General features: G+C 52.8%; 2 protein-coding genes across 2 annotated transcripts; one reads left to right on the plus strand and one right to left on the minus strand.

The window, feature by feature from the left end:
* The first annotated feature begins 10974 nt into the window (after positions 1–10974).
* MOG (myelin oligodendrocyte glycoprotein) lies at positions 10975–21256 on the plus strand. Its single transcript, XM_087817254.1, has 7 exons — positions 10975–11047; positions 12547–12894; positions 18456–18569; positions 19319–19339; positions 19622–19642; positions 20825–20941; positions 21189–21256. Exons 1-7 carry the CDS (start codon positions 10975–10977, stop codon positions 21254–21256), a joined length of 762 nt encoding a protein of 253 aa, XP_087673380.1.
* A 1245-nt stretch (positions 21257–22501) lies between these two features.
* Positions 22502–25333, minus strand: ZFP57 (ZFP57 zinc finger protein). The gene is given in 5 exon segments (XM_087817253.1): positions 22502–22577; positions 22579–23623; positions 24203–24307; positions 24722–24848; positions 25256–25333. Coding segments are annotated over 4 exon segments (1260 nt in total). The 5' UTR covers positions 24756–24848; positions 25256–25333.
* Between the last annotated feature and the right edge of the window lie 423 nt (positions 25334–25756).

The following is a 25756-nucleotide window of genomic DNA, read 5'->3' on the forward strand; positions in this document are numbered from 1 at the left end:
GTTCATTTGTTGCCAATGACTGCACTCACTAACAGATACTAAAAGTACAATGTGATACTATTAAGTCCCTCTATGGTAAACGTAGTGGGAGTAAGATATTTTTTCCTTATAGATTTATGAAAGTAATTTAGAGGTTATAAAACTTGGTCTTTTTACTAGCACTGTACAAAAGAGAGAAATGAGTACTATAAATATTTTGTATTAAGCAATAGAGAAATCTTTGTAAAATATAGAAATACTAAAGATAATATTGAAACAATGAGAAGTTTTTCTTTTGGCTTATTGGTTTATTTCCTATTTTCTTATGGCTACAATATACAGAATAATGGCCTCCCAAAGATGGCTATGTCCTAAACCTGGAAACCTGTGAATGTATTACTTTACATGGAAAACGGACATTGTAGATATAACTGAGACCTTGAGATGATTGAGTTCCTGAATTCTCCATTGGGACTAATCTACACATGAACCTAAAAGCCTTAGAACCCTTAAGCAACCGGTCTGGGATATGGTCAGAGGGAGATGTCGTTGTGGGAAAATCATTAGAGAAATTCAGTTGTTGGCTTTAAAGATGGAGAAAGTGGCCTGTGAGGCAGGGACCGTGCGCAGCCCGGCAGCCAGCAAGGCAAGGGTATGGGTTTTCCCAGAGCCTCCAGGAAGGAAGAGTCCTCCTGACACCTTCAAGCTGGCCTAGGAGACCTGGGTTGAGCTTCTGACTACAGAAGTGTAAGATAGATGATACTTTCATGGTATTTTAAGTCACCAAGTCGGTGGTCATTACAGAAGCAAAGCAAAACTGCGACCTCCTGGATCCTAGGTCGCTGCTCAACCGCTGAGCCACGCCCGGCTGGGCAGTGTTTGCAGTTTTTAATGCTGAGTCAAAACTTGTTAAATGATTTTAAAATTCAGAAGCATGCGTTAGGGATTTTTTAAGTTTCAGAAATTTCCTAAAGTTTCTAAAGCAGCATAATAATAGGTCATAGGATATGACTGAATCTGATTGACAGAGGCTGTCCTTGTTCTAATCTGTAAAGCTGGGGACCACCGAGAACCAGCGCTCCTGGGGTCAGAGGGCACGACAACAGACGGGGCACTAAAGGCGTCAGACTGGGTGTGTCCTGAGGCCACATCGAGGAGTCACCAACTTGGTGACTTGCCAGCCTCTATGACCATGTAAGCCAGTTCTTTATAAAGGTCCTTACACACGCACACACGCACACACGCACACACACGCACGCACCGTTTGTTCTACTTCTCTGAAGAATCCTGACTAATACACTTACCATAAACTGATGACTTTATTCTATATTTTCTTGCATGAGCTTAAAGAGTCCACCTTTTTTGTTTAGGCTTGCGGTTTTTCTCTGATGAATCCATAGGTACAGAATAGAGTAGAAGTTGACCTTCATTCTGTGTTTTTCCTCCATGAGTATATTTAATTGTTACAGCACCGTTTCTTTAAAGAGCTTTTTCCCTCCTCATTGAACTGACTTGGTAAATTGTTCAAAAATCAACTGTCCGTATAGATGTGCAGCTCTTCCGTACTCTTGTATTCCATTGCTCTTTATTTTTTCTTATGGTTTTACCACACTTTAAGCCTTATAATCAACATAAAAGATCCTCTCACTGTTTGCTTTTTTCAAGATTGTTTTAACTATTCTAGATGCTTTGGGTTTCATACCAATTTTAGAATAAATTTGTCAATTTCAAACAAAAACGTCTGGGATTTTGTTGGTATTGCATTGAATCTGAAGATCAATTTTGGGGAAATGGACATATTAACATTATTGAGCCTTACAACCTATTAGCATGTAATATTTATGTTTTCATTAATTAATATTTGTAATATTTAAACATTTAAAATGTAAAGGTGTTGCATATCTTTGTTAGATTTGCTCCTAAATACTTGATATTTTCTGATGCTATTGCTTTTTTCCTTAATTTTATTTTTTACTTAATGTATATAAGATAATTCATGGATAATTCACATAATCCACACTGAAGTAAAAATGAAAATAAATAACATAACATTAAAAAACACGTATCTGGTAATTGTTGCACCTGGGACCATCTCAGTGTTTGTTTCAGTTGAGTGTTTCCTCTTTTTACTGTGAATCACATTTTTATTCTTTGCTGTGAATCATGTACTTTTCCATGGTACACTGGAAACTGTGTAAAATAGAGACTGAAACAAATATCTACACCTGGGAAAGCTATATGCCTTTTTCAGTCGGTCTGTTAGTGTGGAGAGCTGGATTTACCTAATAGGCATTCGATTTGGGTTTGGGCTCTGATATAGCTTTAAGTTACTTTTAGTTTATAACTGGTTTCAATTTTTTGAGAGCCAGGATTTTTTCTTTCTTTTTTTATGCCACTGAATTGTTCACTTTTATTTATATTTTTTTAAATTTATCTTTATTGTTGAAAATATTACAAATGTCCCCCTTTTTTACCCCCATTGATCCAGGATTTTTTCTTTATCAGGGATTGAGATCTTAGCATGCCAAGTTCAGCAGTCTCTTCATGCTTTAAAATGTAGGTGCCCTTTCTGAATGGTAGGAACTTCTCTCTCTCTCCTTTAAATTCTGACAGCTTTTACTTACTGAGGTGTTCTTGTTTTCCAGTCCCACCTCTGGCTTTCTAAACAATAGGTCTTTTTCTATTCTACTGACTTTTCCCCAGCTTTCTGAGAGCCTCTGGAGTGCAGTCCATACAGCCTGGGGTGTCTCAGATGAGTTTCCCTCAGCACTCTGCCTGTCCCCAGTCTTCAGCAGGCAAGCCCCGGTCTCACTCCTTACTTGTGGGGAAGGTTTGTTGTTCAGGGAATGAAACACTTTAGCAGCTCTCCCAGACTTTGTTGCATTACAATTACTCACATGCTCACTGACCCCAGGAAGAAGAGTTAATGGGTGAGTGTAGATTCCAAATGCTAGGGCTCCTTAGGATTTCAGCCATCAGTGCATATGGCTGACACAAGTTTATTAAAATTTAGCTGGCTCCTCTTTACTGAAGTTCGGGTGGTTTTAATGAAAGCAACCATAGGTATCGTCTCTCCTAGAAGAATTTATTACTTTTTGGAATTTAATTCACCCATTTTTTTGTGACCTTGACTTTCTGGTGATTTGATTGACTGATTGATTGATTGATTTTAAATATATCTTTATTGATTTCAGACAGAGGAAGGGAGAGGGAGAGAGAGAGAGAAACATCAATGACAAGAGAGTCATTCATCGGCTGCAGCCCGCAACCCGGGCATGTGCCCTGACCAGGAATCGAACCCCGATCTCCTGGATCCTAGGTCAATGCTCAACCGCTGAACCTCGCCGGGCCTGGCGTGATTTTAAAAGATAAAAGTATAATACTGAAGCTTATCAGGCTTATTTACTGAAAGGTTAAAGTCAGTGCTGTGCGTGGGCAAGCTAAATAGCCATCTCAGACAGGTGAATAAAGAAAATTAAATTTGCCTGGCAGGCGTGGCTCAGCGGTTGAGCACCAACCTATGATCCAGGAGAGCTCAGTTCGATTCCAGGTCAGGGCACAGGCCCGGGTTGCGGGCTTGACCCCCAGTAGGAGACATGCAGGAGGCAGCCGATCAATGACTCTCATCATTGATCTTTCTATCTCTCTCCCTCTCCCTTCCTCTCTCTGAAATCAATAAAAACATATTATTTTAAAATTTTAAAAAATAAATTTATTAAAAGGGGCTGGGGGATGGGACCTCAAAGGGAAGGCTACAGGGCACCGGGCCCAAGGGCACTGGGTCCACGACGGCAGCAAACTATACTTAGGACAGTGAGACAAGGAAGGTGCTGGAAGAAGCAGCAGGAGAGCCCAGGCGGGCGGCTCTGGCCACTGAGACGGCAGAGAGAGAAGGGGCCTTGGGGCAGGGGCAGGGGTAAGCCCGGGACGAGCTGCTGCTGCCCACCGCTCCCCTGGTTGCAAGTCTTGTGGGGTCCCCTCGGAGGGAAGAAGGGGGATGGAGATGGCACAGGCGTGCTCCTCTCCTGGGGAGGGCGCACTGGGTCCTTTGTCCTGAGTGTATTTATCTCTTTCTTGCAGGTGGAAATCTTGGGGGAGGGCTCAGAGGAGGGTCTCAATAGAATATTCATCAGCTTTCCAGGGGTGTCGGGGTCGTGGTCTCCACTGATTGGTTGGTGGCAGGGTGGGGGAGGGGGATCATTAGTCAATGTATGTGGTCCTGAGGCAGCCACAGTGCCACTTATCTGGTTCTGCTGCTTTTCTGGGCCTGGAGCTGAAATACAACTGAGGCCTAGATGTTATCTTTAGGGAGGAGACGCTCAGGGGTCTAAACCGCATGACCAGGGATATGCTGGGGGAGGATGGGTTCCCCTGGGGGTGAGGTTCTTGTTTTCCCAGTTTCCGAGGCATCCGGGGCCTCCTGCCCTGGTGAATCCCTGTACCTGCATTTCTGTACCTGGGTTTCTGTAGTTGGCTTCTGTATCTGGCCCATCTAACATTTACATTATTAGTACTGGAGCAGCCGTCTTTCTAACCGGGTGCAGAAGACCAAAATCAATATGCTGCTTTTAAGTCACTGTGGTGCAGAAAAGCTTCCAGTTCTTTAGCAGCATGGAGCTGTCCTATAGCTGAAAGCATCTTCTGTGATATTATACTGCTCTGGTTTTGATTTATCTGTCACTGATTATTGTTGATAAAAAATCATCTAAATGTGAAAAGAGAAATTCTTTGGGGGCCTAACATGAACTTTTAATTTTAGTCAGGAAAAGAAAACTGATTGCTATTTCATAGGCCTGAATAAGAGAAATGCTGAAATGCTTTTCTCTCACCTGGCTGTGCCTTTGGCAGCCCAGCTAAACCGTGTCCTTCAGAGACGTGCATGAGCCATTACGCAGTGTCCGTTCACAAGAGTGATGTCCCTGAGTGCACATTTTTGGGCAAGTGGAAACATGTCCTTTGATTAGGAAATCTAATGCAATTGTGAGTGTGATTCCACACTTTGAGGTCCCTGAACTTCCAATCTGCTTCTAACTCCACAATTTATCCACCTACTTCTACGTCTCAAAGGTGGAGATTTAAGAGGAACTTCTCTGCTTTGTGTGCTCTCCCTCTGGGATGCTCTAGTAACGGTACAGTGATTAAAAGTCCGGCCCCCAAAGCCTGATGGCTTTGATTTCATTCTGAATCAAACCGTCTGTCCTGTAACCTGGGCAGCTGCTCCCTCCCTCAGTGCCTTGGTTTTCACATCTCTCACATGCAAAAGTAAAGACATCTATCTCTCACAGTTATTCTGCATATTAATTTGGTGAGTACATAAAAACCATTAGAACAGTGAATGGCATATAATAAGTGCTAATAAATGTTAGCAATTATTACAGTACAATATTTACTGAGCAACTCCAAGTGGTCAGGTAGTATATTAAGCAACTTACAAGCATTACCTCACTTAAGGTTCCTGGGAGGTCAGTGTCATCACCTCTGTTTTGCTGAGAAGGAAGCTCAGGCTCAGAGAGGTTACGTTGCACAATCTGTAAGGTGAAACCAGGAGTCAAATGTAGGTCTTTCTAATGCTAGAGCCACTTAACCACAACCTTACTAACTCCTATAAGGTATGGTTCAGAATTCACTTATACGAAATGTTCCAGGGATTTTCCCAGGGAAGAAATTGCTTAGGAATCCAGAAGCTCTTGGTTCTGGGACCACATATCCCCTGTTCCCAAGGATAAACTTATGGTGTTCCCATCTATCAATGTCTCCAAAGGCTGTAGGAACAAACCTAAGAGATACCCTATGTCAAAAAACTCATCACCAACATTCACAATAGCTCATATTTGTTGATAACTCATAATATACCTGAAACTATGCTAAATAACTAATTTTATTATTTCATTGTCTCTTTAGACTCAGGGATGGGAACCAACTAGTCTGTGGGCCATATATGGCTGTTTGGTCTGGCCCTGCCAAGGCAGGTGTGACTCAAAATTCAATAAATCTAGGAGCTTTTTTCATAGCTAATTTTTAACTCGATAATTTTCTATGGCCCAAGAATGATATAAATATCCAAATGGCCCTTGGCAGAAAAAAGTTGCCCCACCCCTGAGTGGCACATAGTGCGGGGTTCAGAGGGACCTAAACTGGCTCCAGGTGGTTGCGAGGGAGATTTTCAAAGTTTGTCATTTTATACCTTCAGGTTTTGAAACAGAAGCAAATGTACAAAAAGTAAAGAAGAACCAATATTTAAAAGTACAACAGAGCTCTATTATTTTCGTATGGACTATATTTTACACAGTATCTGGGAAAGCTTGTGCACTGCTGTTGCTGGGTAGCCACCTGGGTGAGCAGCGCTTGCCCAGCGCTCAGTCCCAGGGAGCGACAGCACCCGCCTGCCCGCCCAGTCCTGCCCGCAGCGTGTCGCCGACCACAGACGGTACCCGCCGGGGGTGCGGAGTAAACAGTTACTGGGGAGTACAATGCACACAGGAAGCAACCGGGAATACTTGCAAGATCCCATAAGGCATCTGCACAAAATCAATTGAAGGAACATTTGACTGCGCAGGAAATGACCCTCCGGGTCAGCAGGCGGCGCTCAGACCCCGCCGCGCTGCAGCCCAGCGCCCTGCAGGCTGCCCCGGCGCCCGCTCCTCCCCTGCCCCTGCTTGTGTCACCTCGGCCCAAGGATCGGCCGAGGAACTGCTTGCCCCAGCTCCAGGAACCCACCGTGGGCCCGCGGCCGTGGCGGGCGCGGAGGTGAGCTCTGCGGCCGGGAGCAGTGTAGTCCTCGCGGGGCGCACCCAGGAGCCGGGCAGCCTGGCCCCAAACCCCGCCCCGCCCCGCCGCCCCGCCCCGCCGCGCCGCCGCCCCGCGCCGCCGCCCCGCGCCGCCGCCCCGCGCCGCCGCCCCGCGCCGCCGCCCCGCGCCGCCGCCCCGCGCCGCCGCCCCGCGCCGCCGCCCCGCGCCGCCGCCCCGCGCCGCCGCCCCGCGCAGCCCCGCCCCGCAGCCCCGCCCCGCAGCCCCGCCCCGCAGCCCCGCCCCGCAGCCCCGCCCGCAGCCCCGGCCTCGCAGGCGGGGCGCCGCCCAGGGGACCCTTCACTAAGTCCTAATGAGCCCGGGTCTTTACAGCCAGTCCTCGGGTTATTTCTTTGGAATCCACAAACACTGTGCCTTTGCACAACAGAGTGATAACAATTTAACATTTGCTTTCCTGTTGTGAGGGTAAAATGAGTTAATATGTGTGTGGCAGGCAGGCAGACAGGAGCGGAGCAAGGCCCAGGCCAGGGCGGAGAGTCCCCGGAGCCTAGCCACAGGCAAAACTGCAAACAGGGACCTTCCTCCTCCCCCCAGGGTGACCTTTCCTCCCTAGCATATCACTGGTCATGTGGTTGAGACCCCCTGACCTTTCACAAGTCCAGACCCTCCCCTGACCTGTCCTCCTCTGGCCTGTTGCTAGTCATGTGGGTGAGACCGCCTTAGAGGGGGAACAAACAAGGGGCGGGAGAGTAGCCCTTAAGCATTCAGCCCCAGGACAAGGAGGTTCTGGCCCCCAACAGACACACTCAGGCCTCAGCTGTGTTTAACTCCAGGCCAGAAAAGCAGAAAAACCAGACAAGAGACACCAAAGCTGACTAAGGACCAGCTGCATTGACCAATGTCCCCTGCCCTGGCACTGACCAGTCAGTAGGGACCGTGACCTGAAAGGACACACCTGGAAGGCTGATGACCATTCAATTGAGACCCTCCGCTTGGACCTCCCCTGAGACCTCCATCCTTAACAGCTATTAGGACCAGCGAGCTCTCCCTCCAGGAAGCACAGCCATGCCTTTCCCCCTCCCCCTGCCTCCCCTTCCCCCTACCTTTACCCTTCTTTTGCCTCTAACTTGTTTCCTGAGCCCATTTCTTCTACCACTCACTTCTCCCACCGCTGTGACTTTCTAATTAAATGCTCTTGTACTTTGAGTCTTGGCTCTGAATTCTTTCCCAGCCAGAACCCAAGTTCCGAGGCTGCAGCACCCAGCGCAGTCTGACCCCGCAGGTCTGACACCGGCCGCTCCTGCCGCCTACAACATGTGTCATGCGAGGTGCTGAGGTCCCAGCAAGCCCCAGGGTACTGCTCGCGGGCGCCTGAGGCAGTGCCCGGCGGCCTGGATGTGAAGGCCGGGCAGTGTCGGGACTCACGTGCCCGCCGGTGGCACCGACCGGTGACGTTTACTGCCGCACCAGCTGCCACCAGCCACAGTGAGCCACTGAGCCCAGCAGGCCTGGGGACAGGCCACGCGGGGGGCCGGGGGGGCCGGGGGGCAACAGGTGCTGCTGTTTTGCTGCCACCCAGACTTTTCAAAAACAGGTTTTACAGAGAACAGAAAGCAGGAGAACAGGGCATGCGGGGGGATGTGTGTCCTGTGCCTCCCTCCCCGAAAGGTGAGTGAGATCAAAGCTGGCCACTGGTTTCCTGACGGAGGAGCTGGCCGGCTCTCGAGGACCCACAGCCCACTGGCTGGCGGCCTTCATCGTCTCCCCCAGGCTGGGGGCTGGAGCATGGGAGGGGCCCCTGTTCCCGTTTTCCATAAACATGGAAACGGACAGAAGAGTGGCACATGGAAGCTTTCAGTTAGTTGGTTTTTGGTATTTGTGGGGGTTTTCAGAGATGCTGTGATTCCTTCAAGTTGGCTTTGATTACCTAGCTCCTGCCGGTCTCCTCCCCCAACCCTCCACCCCACCCTGAGCTCTCCCCCAGCTTCTGACAACTGACTGGAACCAGATGACTTCAAGCACCTGTGACCCCCAAACCCTGCCCGGGAAAGCACCTTGTGCATAACTCTCCTACCTGAAGCTGACATGCATCGTGCAGGAGGGCATTACAGGGCACCTTAGGTTTCTGGAGGAGAGAATCCCTACCTCAGGGGAAGCCAGGCATGCCCAGAGGCTCCTCTTGCCATCTGACTCAGCCCTCCTGGCCCTGACTTTCACCCTCACAGCTCTAGAGTATCCAACCTGCTTGTGCACAAACTCCAGCTGCTCTGCAGGGAGAAAGCAAAAGCAACTCCCAGACCGCAGTCTGTCCTACTAGCCCCTGGTGTTCCTCTCAGACAAAAATAGAAAATGAAGGTCCCAGCCATGCTCCTTGCTGTTGAATGGTACTTCCCAATATAATTTTTCATGCTGATGGAAATGGTCTGTATTTGTGCTGTCCAATGTGGTAACCACTAGTCATACGTGCTACTGAGCATTTGAAACACAGCTGGTGCAATAGAGGAACTTAATTTTTTTAAAAAAATATATCTTTATTGATTTCAGAGATAGGAAAGGAGGAGGGAGAGAGAGAGAAATGTCAATGATGAGAGAGTCACTGATTGGCCGCCTCCTGCACACCCCCGACTGGGGATCCAGCCTGCAACCCGGGCATGTGCCCTGACCGGGAATCGAACCCCGATCGCCTGGATCCTAGGTCAATGCTCAACCGCTGAGCCATGCCCGGGCAGGTGAGGAACTTAATTTTTAATTTCATTTAATTTTAACTTAAATGGCCAACTGTGGCTACTGATTACTGTATTAGACAGCATGGTTTAAATTATCTGCCTGGCATTATTATTATTATTAGTAGTAGTAATAGTAGTATTTAATGAGATATCCTTGCTTTAAGATTGGGAAATATATTTTTCAAACTTGGTGCTGATGCTGGTGTCATCCTTCAGGGATCAGCTGATCTCAGGAGGTAAGGGGAAAAAAATTCCATGCCAGACCTCAGGTTCCCGATGACACTGAGGACATCAGAGAGCGAAGCCATGGCTGAGGGCGAGTCTGGCTGCTGGCTTTGTCCTCATTGGCCATGTGGACTGGCAGCTGCTAAGCTGCTAATCTTCCATGCCTGCCTCTCTAAGCATAGGTGGCCTCAACTGGTGTTCAACTTGTGGGGATCAGGAGTCACCCCAAGATGTGCCTCTGTGGTGTGTGGATTGTTTTTGACCTGTGGGCTCAAGAGAAACTTCTGTCTCCCCGGGAAATACCTAGAAGAATTTGAATTAGGGGTCTGACCCATAATAACAGACTCTCCAAGGTCACTTTTTCACTATCTGTAGGGCAGGGCAAATGTCTTATTCCTGCATAGCTGCTGTTCTTGTCAGCCTGCCGTAGCCCTTTAAAGCCGCCTCCCTGAGGCACCTCACGGCATCCCTAGCTCAGGACGCAAATGCCTCATTTTAACTTTCTGCCCCTGAGCCTCCCATGTTCGTGGGGTCCCGGGCTCTCTCATAGACGCAGGGTTCCCATACATGTGTATGTATTAAATTGGTCATTTTCTCTGGCTAATCTTCTCATGCCTATCTGATTATTTGACCAGCCAAAACAATCTTGCGGGTAGAAGAAGTTTCTTTCTCCCCTACAAACCCATGACTTTCCTAAATGTATTCTTTGGGAGCAAGAAGCTAGCTAAGCCCAAGTGACCCATTATATACCTGAACACAAGGAATGGAATTTGGATTTGGGAGGGAGGAAGGGAGTTAGACATGAAGAAGGATGGCCTGGCAGTTACAGTTATGAGGCGGTGGAAGGGGGAGACCAAAGCTAACCGGTCCTTTCTTCTTCAAAGGCCAATGATGGTCCCTCTCCCTTGGCTAATACAGGGAGGAGGGGTTGAAGGAGCCCTGCAGATACACCACAAGCCTCCTGAGGTCCAATGAGTGGTCCCCATCCCACGTAGTCAGATCCTGGGAGCCCCTTGGAAGGCTGGGCTGCTGGGGGAGGGGAGGGCAGTACCAGGCAGCCTCTTCTCTAGCTCCGGGGGGGGGGGGAGGCAAGCCCTGGTCATGGCCTAGGTCTGTGGCCCTTTTGTGTGAGCGCGGGCAGGATGACGCGTCCCCTCCGCACAGCTGCAAGCGCAGGAGGCCCCGGCAGAGCCCTGCCTCCGGGCCCGTCCTCCCGCCCTTTCGGGGGTGGGGCGCACCCCAGCGCCTGGCCGCGCCCGACCCCGCCGCAGGGGCTCTGAGTCCCGCGGGAGTGGAGATGGCAGGTGCCCGGAGCTCCTCTCTGCCCCCCCTCCTCCTGCTGCTCCTCCAGCTGTCCCCCGGAGACGCAGGTAGGACGTCCCCCTGAACAGGGAGCTGGGGCCGGGCTGCCCCCTTCACCTTCTAGCTGCCACGCAGATGGTCTTTCTGCGGCACGGGCGTGCTGACGGTCTCCCGCCTCGGAAGGCGCGCGGGCGGCCTGCAGCCGTCAGAATAGCCTTGAACTCATTCCACCTGTCTCCTTAGCGCGGGTTTCTCACCTGGCCAGTAGGGGCGGAGTAACAGCCTCGGGCTGCTGCCAGGGCTCAGGGGGATGGGGTACGCAGCACACCTGGGTGAGGTCCCAGAGCACCGCGCCACAGGGTTGGCTGCGCTGCGGGAGTTTGCGGGCTGCGGGAGCTTGTTGGGCCGCCGGAGTGCTGGGCTGCGGGAGATTGCGGGCTGCAGGAGTTTGCTGGCTGCGGGAGATTGCGGGCTGCGGGAGATTGCGGGCTGCGGGAGTTTGCTGGCTGCGGGAGATTGCGGGCTGCGGGAGATTGCGGGCTGCAGGAGTTTGCTGGCTGCGGGAGATTGCGGGCTGCGGGAGTTTGCGGGCCCTGGAATCCTGTCGGGTCTGAGAGCTCTGTTCCGCAGGATCAGGCACAGAGCGTTTTGTTGGGGTGCCCGTGCGGCTGTGCTGGGGAGAAATTAAAGAAACAGAAGGCAGACTGCCAACTTCTAGGGGCACGCGGGGGAGGAGGTCTGGTCCTCGCAGTCCCCAGGGAGGTCTCGCAGGGAACAGAAACCGGCCTTGTCTTCTAGCAGCTGGAGTCTAACTTTCCGTGTCCCCAAAACCGGTGCGCGGACAGGGAGGTCCGGAGCTGGGGCGAGGCTGGGGGTGTGGAGGGAAAGAAGGAAAGGAGAGGACAGCGCCACCTCCAGGGCGCAAGGTCCCGGTGGAGAAGAGCTTGAGATCAGGGTAGGAACCAGGACCGAGGGCCGGGAAGCGGCGGAGGCCGCAGGAAGCCTCTCGCGCAGGCTGGTGCCGCCACGTCGGAACAGGGAGCCCCTGGAGCGCCAGACTGCGGGGCGCTCGGGACCTAGAGGCGGGGCCGAAGGGCCGGGGGGGGGCACCCCGAGGTGGGACCTAGAGACGGGGCCGAAGGGCACGGGTGGGCGCCCCGAGGCGGGACCTAGAGGCGGGGCCGAAGGGCACGGGTGGGCGCCCCGAGGCGGGACCTAGAGGCGGGGCCGAAGGGCACGGGTGGGCGCCCCGAGGTGGGACCTAGAGGCGGGGCCGAAGGGCACGGGTGGACACAGTTGGCAGAGACCTGAGCAGCCACGGTCCGGATGACCACGTGCTAGGATGTTCTGTCCAGGGCACTCGAGGTATTTCTATAACCGGAGACCTTGTATTTTCCTAAATTTTCAAGACGAAGGAGGGAGCTCTGCCCCGGCTCTAGAATGCCACTTCGGGCGTTTATTCCACACGCCGCCGGCGCCGGGCATCTCCGCGGGGCCCGGTGGGCAGCGGCGCCGGCCAGGCCCGAGGCTCCCTCCGACCCTTTCTTTCCGCTGGTGTCTCGGACAGGACAGTTCAGAGTGATGGGCCCGGGGCAGCCCGTCTGGGCGCTGGTGGGACACGACGCGGAGCTGCCGTGCCGACTGTCCCCGGGGAGGAACGCCACGGGCATGGAGGTGGGGTGGTACCGGCCCCCCTTCTCGCGGGTGGTGCACCTCTACCGCGGCGGCCGGGACCAGGCCGAGGAGCAGGCGCCCGAGTACCGCGGCCGCACGGAGCTGCTGAAGGACGCCATGGCCGAGGGGAAGGTGGCCCTCAGGATCCGGAGCGTGAGGTTCTCCGACGAAGGGGGGTTCACCTGCTTCTTCCGGGACCACGCCCACCAGGAGGAGGCGGCGCTGGAGCTGAAGGTGGAGGGTGAGTGGGGCGGCGGAGCGGGCCCACGCGCTGGCGGCCAGCACCCCGAGGCCCGCGGCTCCCTCGCTTGAGATGAGCTCCTTCAGCCCAACACCCGTCCCCTCGGGATGGGTGCTGCGGGGCGCTGCAGAGGCACCCGTGTGCCCGCTCCGAGCGGGGCCCAGGACCCAGGCGGCGCCCGCGAGGAGGGCGTGGCCCGGGGACGCGGGGCAGCGCTCGCACGGCCGCTGCGGGGCCCCAGCAGGTGGCTGGGAGCCTTCCCAAGCTACCGCAGTAGGGAACAGAACCCAAACCCTGCCTGTGAATGTATTATGTACAGCTCAGAGAAAACCATGAAGTGACCCATAAGAACGTTAATATGGCTCACTTTGGGCAGGAGAGAGGAGAATGGGGTGCGATCCGACCAAGGAGCATAAAAGAGAAGATCACAATTATCCGTAGGACTATTCGTATACAGTATATGGAATTGGTACGTTTGTGGTACATACAAAGAAAATGAAAGGGAAAAAAATGTAAAGAAACAAAAACCAAAATAGAAAAAAAAAAAGATAAATGGAGGCAGCAAAATGCAAAACAATAAATTTCTGATTAGTTTGTGCTACTAGAAGGGCCTATGAGTAACCTAAATGTTAACCAGAGAATGGGTGCAAGCGGGCGCTTCCTTCTTGTTGCTGTGAATATCTCCTTGTTTATTTGTTATAAACAAGGGGATTATTCCTAAAGAGGCAAATGGACCAAATCCTATTACAATGAATTCCAAAGTTGGTGTGTTTGTGGTGTTTTATTAGATGAGAAACATTATTGAAAAATATATTCCTGGTAAACAGAGTTGAAGTGAGTAAATGGGTAGAACACATGTCTGATACGTCCCCGGTAGATTTCACCACCTCAGCTCCCTTTTTCCAGAATTTCATTCTCAGTGTTCTGTTTTTTTTTAAGGTTTTTGTTTTGAGTTTTTTTTAATACATGTTTATTGATTTCAGAGAGAGGAAGGGAGAGGTAGAGAGAGATAGAAACACCAATGATGAGAGAGTCATTGATTGGCTGCCTTCTGCATGCCCCCCCACTGGGGATTGAGCCCCCATCCCAGGCATGTGCCCTGACTTGGAATTGAACCCTGACCTCCTGGATCATAGGTTGATGCGCAACCCCTGAGCCATGCCAGCCGTGCTCTCAGTGTGTTTTGTATGATGGATGACTTTGCAATTTATTTTATTTTATTTTATTTCTTTATCCCAGGATGGTTAAGATGTGGACAAGGCGAAGTGGATGAAAGGGGAGCTTTGAAAGTTAATTACTTTTTTTTTAATTTATTGATTGATTTTTAGAGAGAGGGAGGGAGGGAGAACATGGATTCGTTGTTCCACTTATGAGTGCATTCATTGGTTGATTCTTGTATGTGCCTTGACTGGGATCGAGCACACCACCTTGGGGTCGCTGACAGTGCTCTAACCAACTGAGCCACCCAGCCAGGGCAAAGTTAATTGCTATTTAATTGAAGGGCAAAAATGTTCTGAGGGCAGGAGCCTCAGTCCTTTCCCTTCCTACCCTTCCCTCCTCCCCACCTGCCAGCGAAACACCAGCCAACCCATCAGACAATAGACCAGTGCAGGCTGGGACCAGAAGAGGGCATTGTATGCAGGATGACAAAGCTCTTTCTAGAGCGGCTGCAGGGATATGAAAGTAGCTCTGTGTGTCAGTGTTCTTCATACAGCAGTTGTTCTGTGTGGTTTTTTGTTTGTGTTTTTTTGTGGAGGTGGGGTACATGCAAAGAAGTGTGATGCTGAGGGCCTCTCTAATTTGCAGATTTTCCTCCTTTCTGTTCAATAACTACCGAGTTCAACAACTGCCCCCAGGACACCCCACCCCCACCCACACACAGAAGTAACCTAACAACTAAAACTCTGCCTCAGGGAAGGCAGTTTTCCCTTGGATTGGTTTCCATGCTCCACCCTCTTCCTCCCATCTCGTAGTCTGCATGTCTAAGAGCCTATTATAGAAAATGTTTCACAGCCGACTAACTGAGGGATGGCCTCGCCCGGGGAGCTAGGAAGCCAAGGCAAATTTAGGACTAAGATGCAGCAACTGTACTATTGCAAGTTTCAGATCTATTACCTCCCCACCTTCTCCAAAGAGTTTTGTTGTCTCTCTGAACTTTATTTTTCTCATTACTTTTGTGATTTTATTAATAGTTGTCTCTAATCCTTTCTTTAAACTCATCATTATGAAACCTTAAAATATAACAGAGGCAGCGAGAACAATGATCAGCCTCCAAGTGCCCATCACTGCCTGCAACAGTTATGACCAAAAGACAAACTGCTTCACCTGACCCCGCTTGTTACCACCCTCCCAACTGAATTACTCAGGCATTTTCTAGGCTGCATTATCATTGCATTACCAAATCCTTAAGGATGTATCAGTCAAATATAAGAACACTTTAGGGGTGGGGGGAGGTAGAAGAGGGTAATGCGGGAGTAAACAGCGCTGGAAGGAGCCCTGGCCGGTAGCTCAACTGGCTGGAGCATCGTCCAGATATGCCAAGGCTGAGGGTTCGAACCCTGGTCAGGGAATGTACAAGGAGGGACCAATGAATGCGTAAATAAGTGGAAGGAAAAAATCAATGTTTCTCTCTCCCTTCCCCTCTCTCTAAAATCAATCAGTAGTTTTTTTAATGTTTTTATTTATTTTTAGAGAGAGGAAGGGAGAGGGATATAGAGAAACATTGAGGAGAGAGAAACATCATCACATCATCAATCGGCTGCCTCCTGCACGCCCCCTATTGGGGATCTAGCCTGCAACCTGGGCATGTGCTCTGACCTGGAATCAAATGGTGACTTCTTGGTTCATGGGTTGATGCTCAGCCACTGAGCCACGCCAGCTGGGCAAACAATAATTTTTGTAAAAAATGGTGATGGAAGGAGACTTGACTTTGGGTGGTGAAGACACAATGCAATATACAGATTATTATAGAATTGTACACGTGAAACCTCTGTAATTTTATTAACCAGTGTCACCCCAATAAATTCAAGAAAAAAGTAAAATGAAGAAAAGAAGAAATAACACTTTAAAAAATTATAACCACAATCCTATAATCACATTTTTTACCCAGCCTGTGTTCAAATTTTCCTGATTGTTTCATAAGTGTATTTTCACAATTGGTTTGTTTGAGCTGAATCCAAACAAGATCCACACATTGGTGTTTGCCCTGTAGTGTTTTCCACGGTCTCTTGTGCTCAGTCCATTCCCATGTGTTTAACAGGGTGCTCCGTACCCGGCACTTCCTGTTAGCTGATGGATTAGATAGATGTGCAGTCGCATTGGGGTTTGATTTATTTTGTCAAGCACACTTTCTGGTGATGCTACACACTTACTGCTTTACATCAGAAGGTTCATAATGTCTGCTCTTCTCTCCTTGGTATGCAAAGAAAGAGCTAAAGTATGCTTGATGGTCATGCTGCTACAGGTAACCAGGTAAGACCTTCAAAGTACACTTTGCTGCATTTTCGTCTACGATTGTATTCATACCTAAGAAACTCTTCTGATCCATTTATGAATTTTTTTAGATGAACTTTTTTATTATTGATTTTAGAGAGCAGAAGGGGGAGAGAGAGAGAAAGAGGGAGACACTGATTTGTTGTTCCACTTATTCATGCATCCATTGATTGCTTCTAGTATGTGCCCTGACCAGGGATTGAACCCGCAACCTTGGTGTATCAGGATGCGCTCTAGTGTATCAGGATGAACCAACCGAACTAGTGGGCCAGAGCCCTCCTGACCGGTTTAATGTTGTTTGCTGTGACTTAATTCCTAACTTTGATGGCAGTGTCTGTATCCAGCCCCCTAAAGCAGAGGACAAGAGGAGATGGGCTGGACTAAAGCATGAATGGGCAGAGCTGGGGGCACCACTGAGCTGACTCTAAAATGGGGAAGAGGCGGCAGCTGGAGAGCTGAATCTCTCCCTTTCCCTCCCCATTCCACATACGCTCAGTTACCAAATCCTGTGGATCTTCCTTTCTCAAAAGCCCCGGAAAAAGGATTCCTAACCCTTGTGTGTGCTTTGCACCCCTTCAGCAGACTGTGAAGGTGATGGACCCCTTCTCAGAAGGGTGTTTTAAATGTATAAAACACATTTGCACATTTGGTAACTATTTAAAATAGTTACCAAAATATTAAAATAACAAGGTATGGGATGGCCCAGATAACTAGTGTAATTTCAAAATAATGATGGACATAATGGTATTTTGAGATTTCTGCAACTCCATGTGATATGAAGATATTTGTGGTTTTTATTGATGACAAAGTCACAGGTTCTGCTCATATTATTGAAGTGTGCTGCTTACAAACATAATTGAAAGAAACACTGCATTTCAGTTTAAACCTTACTGAAAATAAATACGTGTTTTTTCCTGTTGAAGTTCACAAATCCCTGGAATCCCTCCACCTCCACCGTGGCCCCAGATGTTTCTACATCACTATGCCATAACCATGCTGGCCCATGACGAGATAACTCGCGTCTGCACTTACATTAATTTTAGTAATTTTAAACGCCTTGCTGACCTAAGTAGCTGGGCAACTTCTGGTTTGAAATAGCCAGTCAGCGAGGTGTTAATTGTCCTCCCTGGGTCCCCTCTACTCCTGCAGTCACTAAACCAGGTCTCAACCCTCCTTGGTGTGGAATTGAAAATGGACAACAATGGGTCTGGGCAGCCTGTCACCATTTGAGCCAATTAAGCAGAGGCAGGGTTGAATCCTATGAGCATTTATTCCAATATCGCTGGCAATATGGGAGAGCAGGGGATCATCCAGGGGTCTGCTCTGCCGCCCCCCATAAGCCAGCTTCTTACGTTGGGTAGAAGGACAAAGGTGACATGGGAAAGCAGGAATGACAGGCCTGGGGAGGTAGGCAAGGTGGGCTGGGGGTCGCCAAGGGCGGGCGCCTCCGGGGCTCCATCGTTTTGGGTACAAGGTTGTTAATCTTCCCCTGAGGATGGGCAGTTCTCGGAAAAGGAGACTGGACCCCATTCCAAGGGTAATTCCCAGGCGCGGGCCTGCAGCTCCAGCCGGGGGAGAAGGCGCTTCCTCTGCGCAGAACGGAGCCGCCCCGTCGGGAGCGTGGTCCCCGCCTCTGCCCCAAGCCTCCCGGCGCACCCCTGCGGCCTTGCAGGCCCCCGCCCCGCCCGGCTCTCAGGCTCTCCCGGCGAGCCCAGCCTGCGGCCTCGGCCGCTGCCGCCCTGCCCTCTGGCCCCCGAGAAGCGCCCCTCCGAGGCGAAGCTGAGGCGGCCCTTCGCGCCGCCCTCCGAGCCTGGCGACAAGCCCGCGGGCGCGGGGCGGGGTCGCGGCGCGGGGGCGCGGGGCGCGGGGCGGGGGCGCGGGGCGCGGGGCGGGGGCGCGGGGCGCGGGGGGCGCGGGGCGCGGGGGCGCGGGGCGGGGGCGCGGGGCGCGGGGCGGGGGCGCGGGGGCGGGGCGCGGGGGCGGGGCGCGGGGGGCGCGGGCGCGGGGGGCGCGGGGGCGCGGGGCGGGGGCGCGGGGCGCGGGCGCAGCGCGGCGGTTCTGCCTTGCAGATCCCTTCCACTGGGTGGGCCCCGGCGCGCTGGTGGTCATCGCCCTGCTGCCGGTGCTCCTGCTGCAGCTGGCCGCGGGCCTGCTCTTCCTCTGCCTGCAGCGCAGACTGAGAGGTACGGGCCCTGGACCCAGCCGGCCTCTGCGGCTCATTCCCGTCGCCCGACTTCGGGGCTCAGGGTCGCGCAGCGCAGGCGCCTCCGTCGAGGCGGCCGAGCGGGGGTCGCCCCGGGAGAGCGCGCTGCGGGGGGGGGGGGGGGCTGGGCTCTCGGGGCGCAGAGCTGTGGCCTCGGGGCCGCCGCGCAGCAAAGCCCGTCCTTCCCCGAGCTGCGCGGAGGACTCGGGCCGGCGGCGCCCAGGGCCCGGGGGGGTGCGGGGGGGGGCGTCATAAAAATGGGGGCTTTTCTCCCCCTGAATTCACCCCACGTACAAAAGGCCTCCAGCCCACGCGCTGAGCAGAAAGAGCCTGGGGGCACCCCGCGGGCGCCGCCCGCCCTCCCGCCGCAAGGGGGTCGAGGGGCGATGACGTTACGCAAAGTGCCCGGAAGGCAGCGGCCGCCGCGAGGTGCCCGCTGCCTCCCGTCTGTCGGGGGAAGTGGCCCGTTTCACAAAGGGACAGCCCAGCGGGTCAGTGGCAATGGGAACCGAGACCGAGACGGGGCCGTAAAACCTGCGGGCGTGCGCTGGGCTGCTCCCCGAGGCTCCCCGCTTTGTCCCAATATTCAAGGCAGACGCCAGCCAGAAGGGCCTGGCCTCGGCTCCCTCGCGCCCTCCCCCCGGGGCGGCTGCGGGCCGCGGCCCAGGGCGGGGGTGTGCCAGGGCCGCGGGCCGAGCAGGAACTAAGTGTTGCCTTTCTTTATTTTAGGAAAACTTCGGGCAGAGATAGGTGAGTCCCAGGCACCCTCCCCCTGGACCCCATAACCAAAACGGCCTTTGCCTCTGTCCCAATACCCCAAGTCCCCTCTAAAACTCGAGCAGCGAGACCGGTGGGGCATTCCCTCCTCCCCCTGCTGAGCCAGGGTAGCCCAGAACCCCAGCCGCCCTCCATCCGTCCGTCCGTCCTGTGTCCCTCTCAGCTAGAAACAATTCTAAGTGATCAAAAGCCACAGCCAGAGGAGCAAGCACAGCCCGGGTGCCTTCTAAGTCCCTGTTCACTTGCTCTTTGCAGAGAACCTTCACAGGACTTTCGGTAAGCGCTGGGGTTCCCGCCCTGACCAGCCGCTTCACCGGCTCCAGCCGCGGGGAGACGCAGGCCCCCGGCTCCTGGTTGGCCTTCTCTTTCTTTGAATAAGTCTCCCGCGTGTAGGATGGGTAAGGTGATGGGACACACCGCAGCGTGCCGGCTGTGCGGCAGCTTCCCCTGTGGACTCACCGTGTAGGGGTTACACCGTGGGCATTGTTTCTCCTCTCAGGCAATACACAGGGGAGGTAAACAGAACCTTTGCACAAATACTTGCTGTCTAGTTGGGGAAGTGACCTATGTACATGAATTAACTGAAAACAAAGAACACATATCACCAACTGAACTCAAGGTGTCGCTTTCCATGACTAACCATGGAAGGCTTCTTGGAGGAAGAGTGAAGACACCAAGCCCCACTAGGATGTGGTTCATGTCTAATAACTTGTCATTTCAAAATATTGATAAACATAAGCAACATTTTGAGATTTCTGCAACACATTGTCCAAGTAAGAAACATTCAAACCTGTGAAGAATTCTGTGAGTTTGAGCCAAACTGCCGACCATTCCCGGGAAGCAGACTCTCCAAGGCTGAGACAGTCTCCCGAGAATGGCAGTGGCCCCTTGTTTACACGTTACAATCAGAAGAGGGGATGTGAGTGGGTCACATGAAATCCAGGGGTGACAGGTTGGTGGGGAGCAAAGCGGGGAAACCTCTGGGCTTGGACAGAAAGTGAAATGACGGACACACTTCTTTTACTTAGGTGGGTGCAGGACAGTTGACTCAATACGAGGAGGGGACGGGGGTCTCCGCAGAGCGCAGAGCGGTGCCTGAGCTTTGAGGGGTCCAGAAAAAGGAAAATTGCTCCGACATTCCCATGATATGTTATCACAGATGGAAAAAGAATAGACAGGCTCAGTTAGGGTAAAGACGGACCCTTGTCAGGGAAGATGCCGGCCTGGGACATGGGCCACCATAACCTGCTTTTAGTTGAAACGCTGTAACTTCAGACCATCCTTTATGGTTACTTTAGGTCTCTGAGTTTGCAAGGCCACCACACAGACCTCCCAAGCTAGTCAGGTCAGCATGTGGCCCCTTGTTGCCCAGTGTTTGGAAACCCAACACACTACGGAGGGGTAGTGGCTGTAGGGAGAGTGCCGTTAACCCTGTTTGTTCTTTGGTGGGCATGTCAGATCCTCACTTCCTGAGGGTGCCCTGCTGGAAGATCACCCTGTTTGTCATTGTGCCAGTTCTCGGACCCCTGGCTGCCTTGATGATCTGCTACAACTGGCTACATCGGAGACTAGCAGGTGCGGAGGGAGGCAAACAGGACACGAGCAGTGGGGGTCAGTCAGTCCTGAATGGGAAACAGAAAGATGAACCAGGGCTCCAGATGCTGGGACTTCCTTCCTCCCCAGGGCCAACTGCGGGCTCCTCAGAGAATCCACAGGGTCCCTTAGTGGAAGGGAAGGGGGGGTCCCTGCGGATCTGCACAGGGAGGGTGTGGGGAGGGAGCTGGTCACCTTCCACCAGTCACCTATTTCTCTTTGTTTTCAGGGCAATTTCTTGAAGAACTAAGTAAGTTCTCTCCTTCTTATAAGCTGAAAACAAAAGCAGGAAAGTAGCAAGAGAAAGAGGGGCTACTGAGGGATGGAAAGCCCAGAGGAAAGGAGGGGTACATGGGCTTCATGGGTACAGGGGGAGCCCCTGTGAGGTAGGAGCCGTCTCGCCAGCTTTACAGGTGTCAGGGAAGGAAGCTGGGGGCACAGCAACCTGCTGCCCGATTTGCTCCACCTTTGGTGCCCCTGGGCAAAAATCCCAGTCCTAGGGCAGCTGCCTGGGCCTCAACTCAACCACCCACTGAGACAGGCACAGACCAGATGACCCCTGAGGGCCTTTCCTCTCCCTGGTTTCAAGGTAGAAACTGCTGACAGATTTTTCAAGTCACTTTCTCCTCCTAGGAAACCCCTTCTGAGTGACGCTGCATCTTGGCAGGAGTGTAGGAGAGCCCGGCTGGCCCAAGGACTGGTCCTTGCAATAGTTCCATCCATCAGGCTGCACGCTCACTGGCCTCTGCTGTGGGGACTTTCCAATTTGCACTTCTAGGAATGCTCTAAATTCCACAAAGGATTGATTTCTTTAAAAAAAATGTTTTCTTGGAGAGAAACATGGATTAGTTGTTCCACCTCATCTACACACCCGGTGGCTTCTCTCCCTTCACGTACCTTTTCCCAGCTGCTGTCTTTCTCCACTTTTGCTACTCGCGTCTTTCCAGCTCCTGTCTCCACCTGGAAGTCAGATGCTCCCCAGAGGCGCAGGGGAGGGTCTGAGGTTGTGTTGTAAACGCTGGCCGGTACCTCCAAGACCTCAGGCCCGGTGGGCCGAGCGGAGGGCGGCAGGGAAGCAGTCTGATGAGCCCGAAACACCCAAGAGCAGAAGGAGCTGCAGAGGACAAGGGGGGCCACAGACACAGGCCGGCTCCACCTCGCCCTGCAGCCTGCCGAGGAGCCGAGCAACCAAGGATGCAGCTGGGCCGCCGCCTGCTTTAGAAGGCTTTCCTTTTCCCTCCCCGGCTCCTACAGACGGGTCCCTGGGACTTGCCCTCCCATTTTCTCACCCATCAGAGTGCTCACTGTTTTGTTCAACAACAATTACTGCTTGATGGTTTATGAGACACAAGGAAACAAGCTAGGTGCTAATTAATAATACAAGTTTCTGGTGCCACTTCTGGTCCCTTTTCCTTTCTGCATTCCTTCATTATCCCCTCGGCTCTCCCCCTCCACCCCAGCCTCTCTACCCTGGAAAACCAAACACAAACCAGGGCCTCCATCAGAAAGTCCATTTATTTATGTTCCAAGACTCTCACCGCCTCATCTGCCTCCCTTCCTCTGCATCCCTTCTCCCTTCCCTCCGTCTCCTGGGGGAATGGCTCTTAGGAGATCCATTTCCTGCCACAGGGGAGGCACCATGCAAAAGGCCAAGCCACTGGCCCAGAATAGCCCAGCACCTGTGGGGACTGCCCAGGCACAGCCCCTTGCCTTTGTAGCTCCCCCAGTGGCCCACAAGGTCCTCCCTCTCCCCAAAGCAGATGTCGCAGACAGGGCAACGGTAGACCTTCTGCTTCCAGTGAGTCTGCTGGTGCCTGAGCAGCCCAGAGAGTGAGCAGAAGGACCTGCCACAGCAGAAGCAGCCGTTGGACTGCTCTGTGAGGTGGGCCTTCTGATGCTTGGAGAGATGGGCCTTCTTACCAAAAGTCAAGGGACAGTAAGAGCAAGAGAAGACCTTGCATCTTGAAGGCTTTGGAAGGTGGGACTTGGACTTGGTACTCAGGCAGTGGACCCTAGGGCTGGCTGCCTGCATGCTGGCCCCAGGCCCTGGGGTTGTGGTAGCGGGGCTCTGAGCTCTTGCCATGACCACCTGGCTCTTGACTGCACATTCCTGCTTCCTGTCGACAGATGGCTGGTTGTGAACTACAGGGCCCTTGATTCTAAATATGGGTTCTTGGGTCCTGGCCACTGGCTCCTGGTTTGGGTGTGTCTTCTGGTGACGTTTGACCTCGGACTGGTCCCGGAAGCACTTCCCACAGAAGGGGCATGAATGGGGCCGGTAACCCAGATGGACCCGGCGGTGACGACTCAGGCCAGAAGCATCACGGTAGGTCTTGTCACAAAGTGAGCAGCAGAAGGGCCTCTCCCCAAGATGTATGCGTCTGTGGTAGCTGAGGGCCTTGGGGTTCCGAAATGACTTCCCACACTGGCTGCAGTTGTTTGTCCCCTTAAAATTGTGGACAAACTGGTGGTAACGGAGGTTGGAGCGCTTACTGAAGCTCCTGCCACAGATGTGGCAGGGAAAGGATGGCCCGGCCCGGGACGCCGGGAGCACTGGGGTCCTGTTCAGGGACCCAGCTGGAAAAGGGGGTAGGCCAGACCCTGTGCATCCAGTCTCATCTCCCAGACTCGGATTGTGCTCCTGAAGGTCCTCCCTATTGCCTCCTATAACAACTGGGGAAGAAGAACACAGCAAGATGCTCTGAGAACCCGCCATTCAGTCCAAGACCCTACCCCTCCTGCCTCACTCTCAGACCTCATGGGCTAGACATAAGGATAATTTGGGGGGGGGGGAATTCAAATTAAATGCAAGTAAAAATTTAACTGGAATCTGTCAACAGTATCAGATTAAAATGTTAACTTATAACATTTTCTGAAATCCATTTCTGCTTATTTTCATAACATATGCAAACTGGGACAGCAGTGAAAGGAGGTGCTACTGAAAATGAAGCTGAACTGAGAAGTACAAACTGGGGTGCCTGGCAACCAGGTGTGGTCAGCCTGGCCTGCAGTCTCTCTCAGTCCGTACTCAACACTCAGGAACAAGTCTCCCACCCCAGCTTGGCAGCAAGTTCACCCCTCTCTTTCTTTTTCCCTCAGAAAAGACTTTCAGCAAAGGAGTATCACTGATGTAAGCACCCTCCATGTAGTCTCTCAACCCAGAAACTGGAGGCAGTCACTTGTCCTGAATGCTTAAATATCCATCTTCTTGAAGCCAAGGGACTCGAGCAGATGACCGCCTACCTGCAGGGAGGCCTTCTCCACTTGCGGGACAGAGATCTGCTCCCCACTGTTTCTCTTCTTGTTCAAGCTTGGTGATCAGATCTGGGTTAGACAGAAAGATTCTAGCTGGACAAGGGAAGGAGAAGGCACTGAGGTCCCAGGCTTGGCCCCTCCGTACCCAGAGGGGGCAACAGGCTACTTCTTTTGTGTCCTTGGTTTAAGAACCATAGTCTGGGACACATAGGTGCAGGGAGGACACTCAAAAGGTGAGCTCCTAAGTAGTGTGGGTCATGACCCGAGTGCCTCAGAGAGTCCCGGTGGGATGAACAGTGAGTGAGCCTGCGGCCTGGGGGAGCACTGGTACCACATTGCCTGCACCCAGGCTTCCATTTCCTGGACTCTCACCGAGTTAGTTTCCCAGATCTCTCACACCTGAGACCAAGGGCAGTGAAGCTGCTCGTAAGCTGATCGGCCTGCCCAGGGAAATCAAGTGCTGCAGGGTCCCGGACGGGGCTTGCTGCGGGCACCCCAGCTGCTTACCCACAAACACCAGGTTTTTGAAGGTCTCAGACATGACATCCTGGTAGAGGACCCTCTGACGGGCATCCAGACACTCCCACTCTTCCTGGGTGAAGTTCACAGCCACGTCCTCAAGGGCAACTGGCTTCTGGAAGAGCAGGAGAGGGTCAGGGAGTCTGTACACAGAGGCCCACACCTGGTCTCAAGGTCAGCAAGCTAAGAGAAAAGGAAAACCGTGGAGTAGGAAAAATACAGAAACAGGCACAAGGCCAGCAACTGGGATGTACAGAAGGAAAGGAGGACCGGGACGGGAGGAAACAGCAGCAGGAGGGGGGAGGGTGTACTGAAAATGAACAGGAGGGAAGGAGGCTGCCACTCCGGCAGGTTTCGGGAAGCGCTCCACGAAGGTGCAGGGTGCAGACTGAGAAGGGCCTTGTGCCCCTTTCCTGGGTGTTGTTCGGCTTGAAACAGCTGAGAGTCCATTTGACCTGTCGACGGGAGCGGGGGAGGGAGCTGCAGGAGCCAGGACCCGGCCCTCTCCCAGCGCGGCCTCACCTTCGCCCAGGCCTCCCACCAGCGCTCTCTCTTAGCTGCCCGCAGGGCCTCCTGGTCGGTGCCCGCGCTGGGGAGCAGCTTCTGCACTCCCATGGCGTCTCTTCCCGGCTGTGGAGAGGCTCCACAAGGCCAGGGTGTGGTGTGGCTTTCTGTGGCAAACGTATCTGCTCCAAGGGCTGTCTTCCTTTGGGTCCCTCAAAGCCCAGGCTGCGGAGCTCAGGGACCTGGTCGCCCCTGGCTCAGCAGCCACGTCCAGTAGTGCCAGGTTGGGGCTGGGAAGGTGGCTGCCTGTGTTTCTCCCGCTTCTAGCCACAGACTCGGACTCGCGCCGCCTCTGGGAGCCTGAGGTCAGAGAGAAACAAACACATCAGCAAGAGGGGAGAGGGGAGCAACAGGGAAACAAAACACATGGGCGGGGGTGGGGGAGGACGGCACAGCTTCCCCATTAGGTCAGAAGTTCTCCAGCTCCTCCTGCCAGGGGACCCTCTCAGCGCTGCCCCG

This window comes from Miniopterus natalensis, chromosome 5, assembly GCF_054644295.1.
Source record: "Miniopterus natalensis isolate mMinNat1 chromosome 5, mMinNat1.hap1, whole genome shotgun sequence".
Taxonomy (NCBI): domain Eukaryota; kingdom Metazoa; phylum Chordata; class Mammalia; order Chiroptera; family Miniopteridae; genus Miniopterus; species Miniopterus natalensis.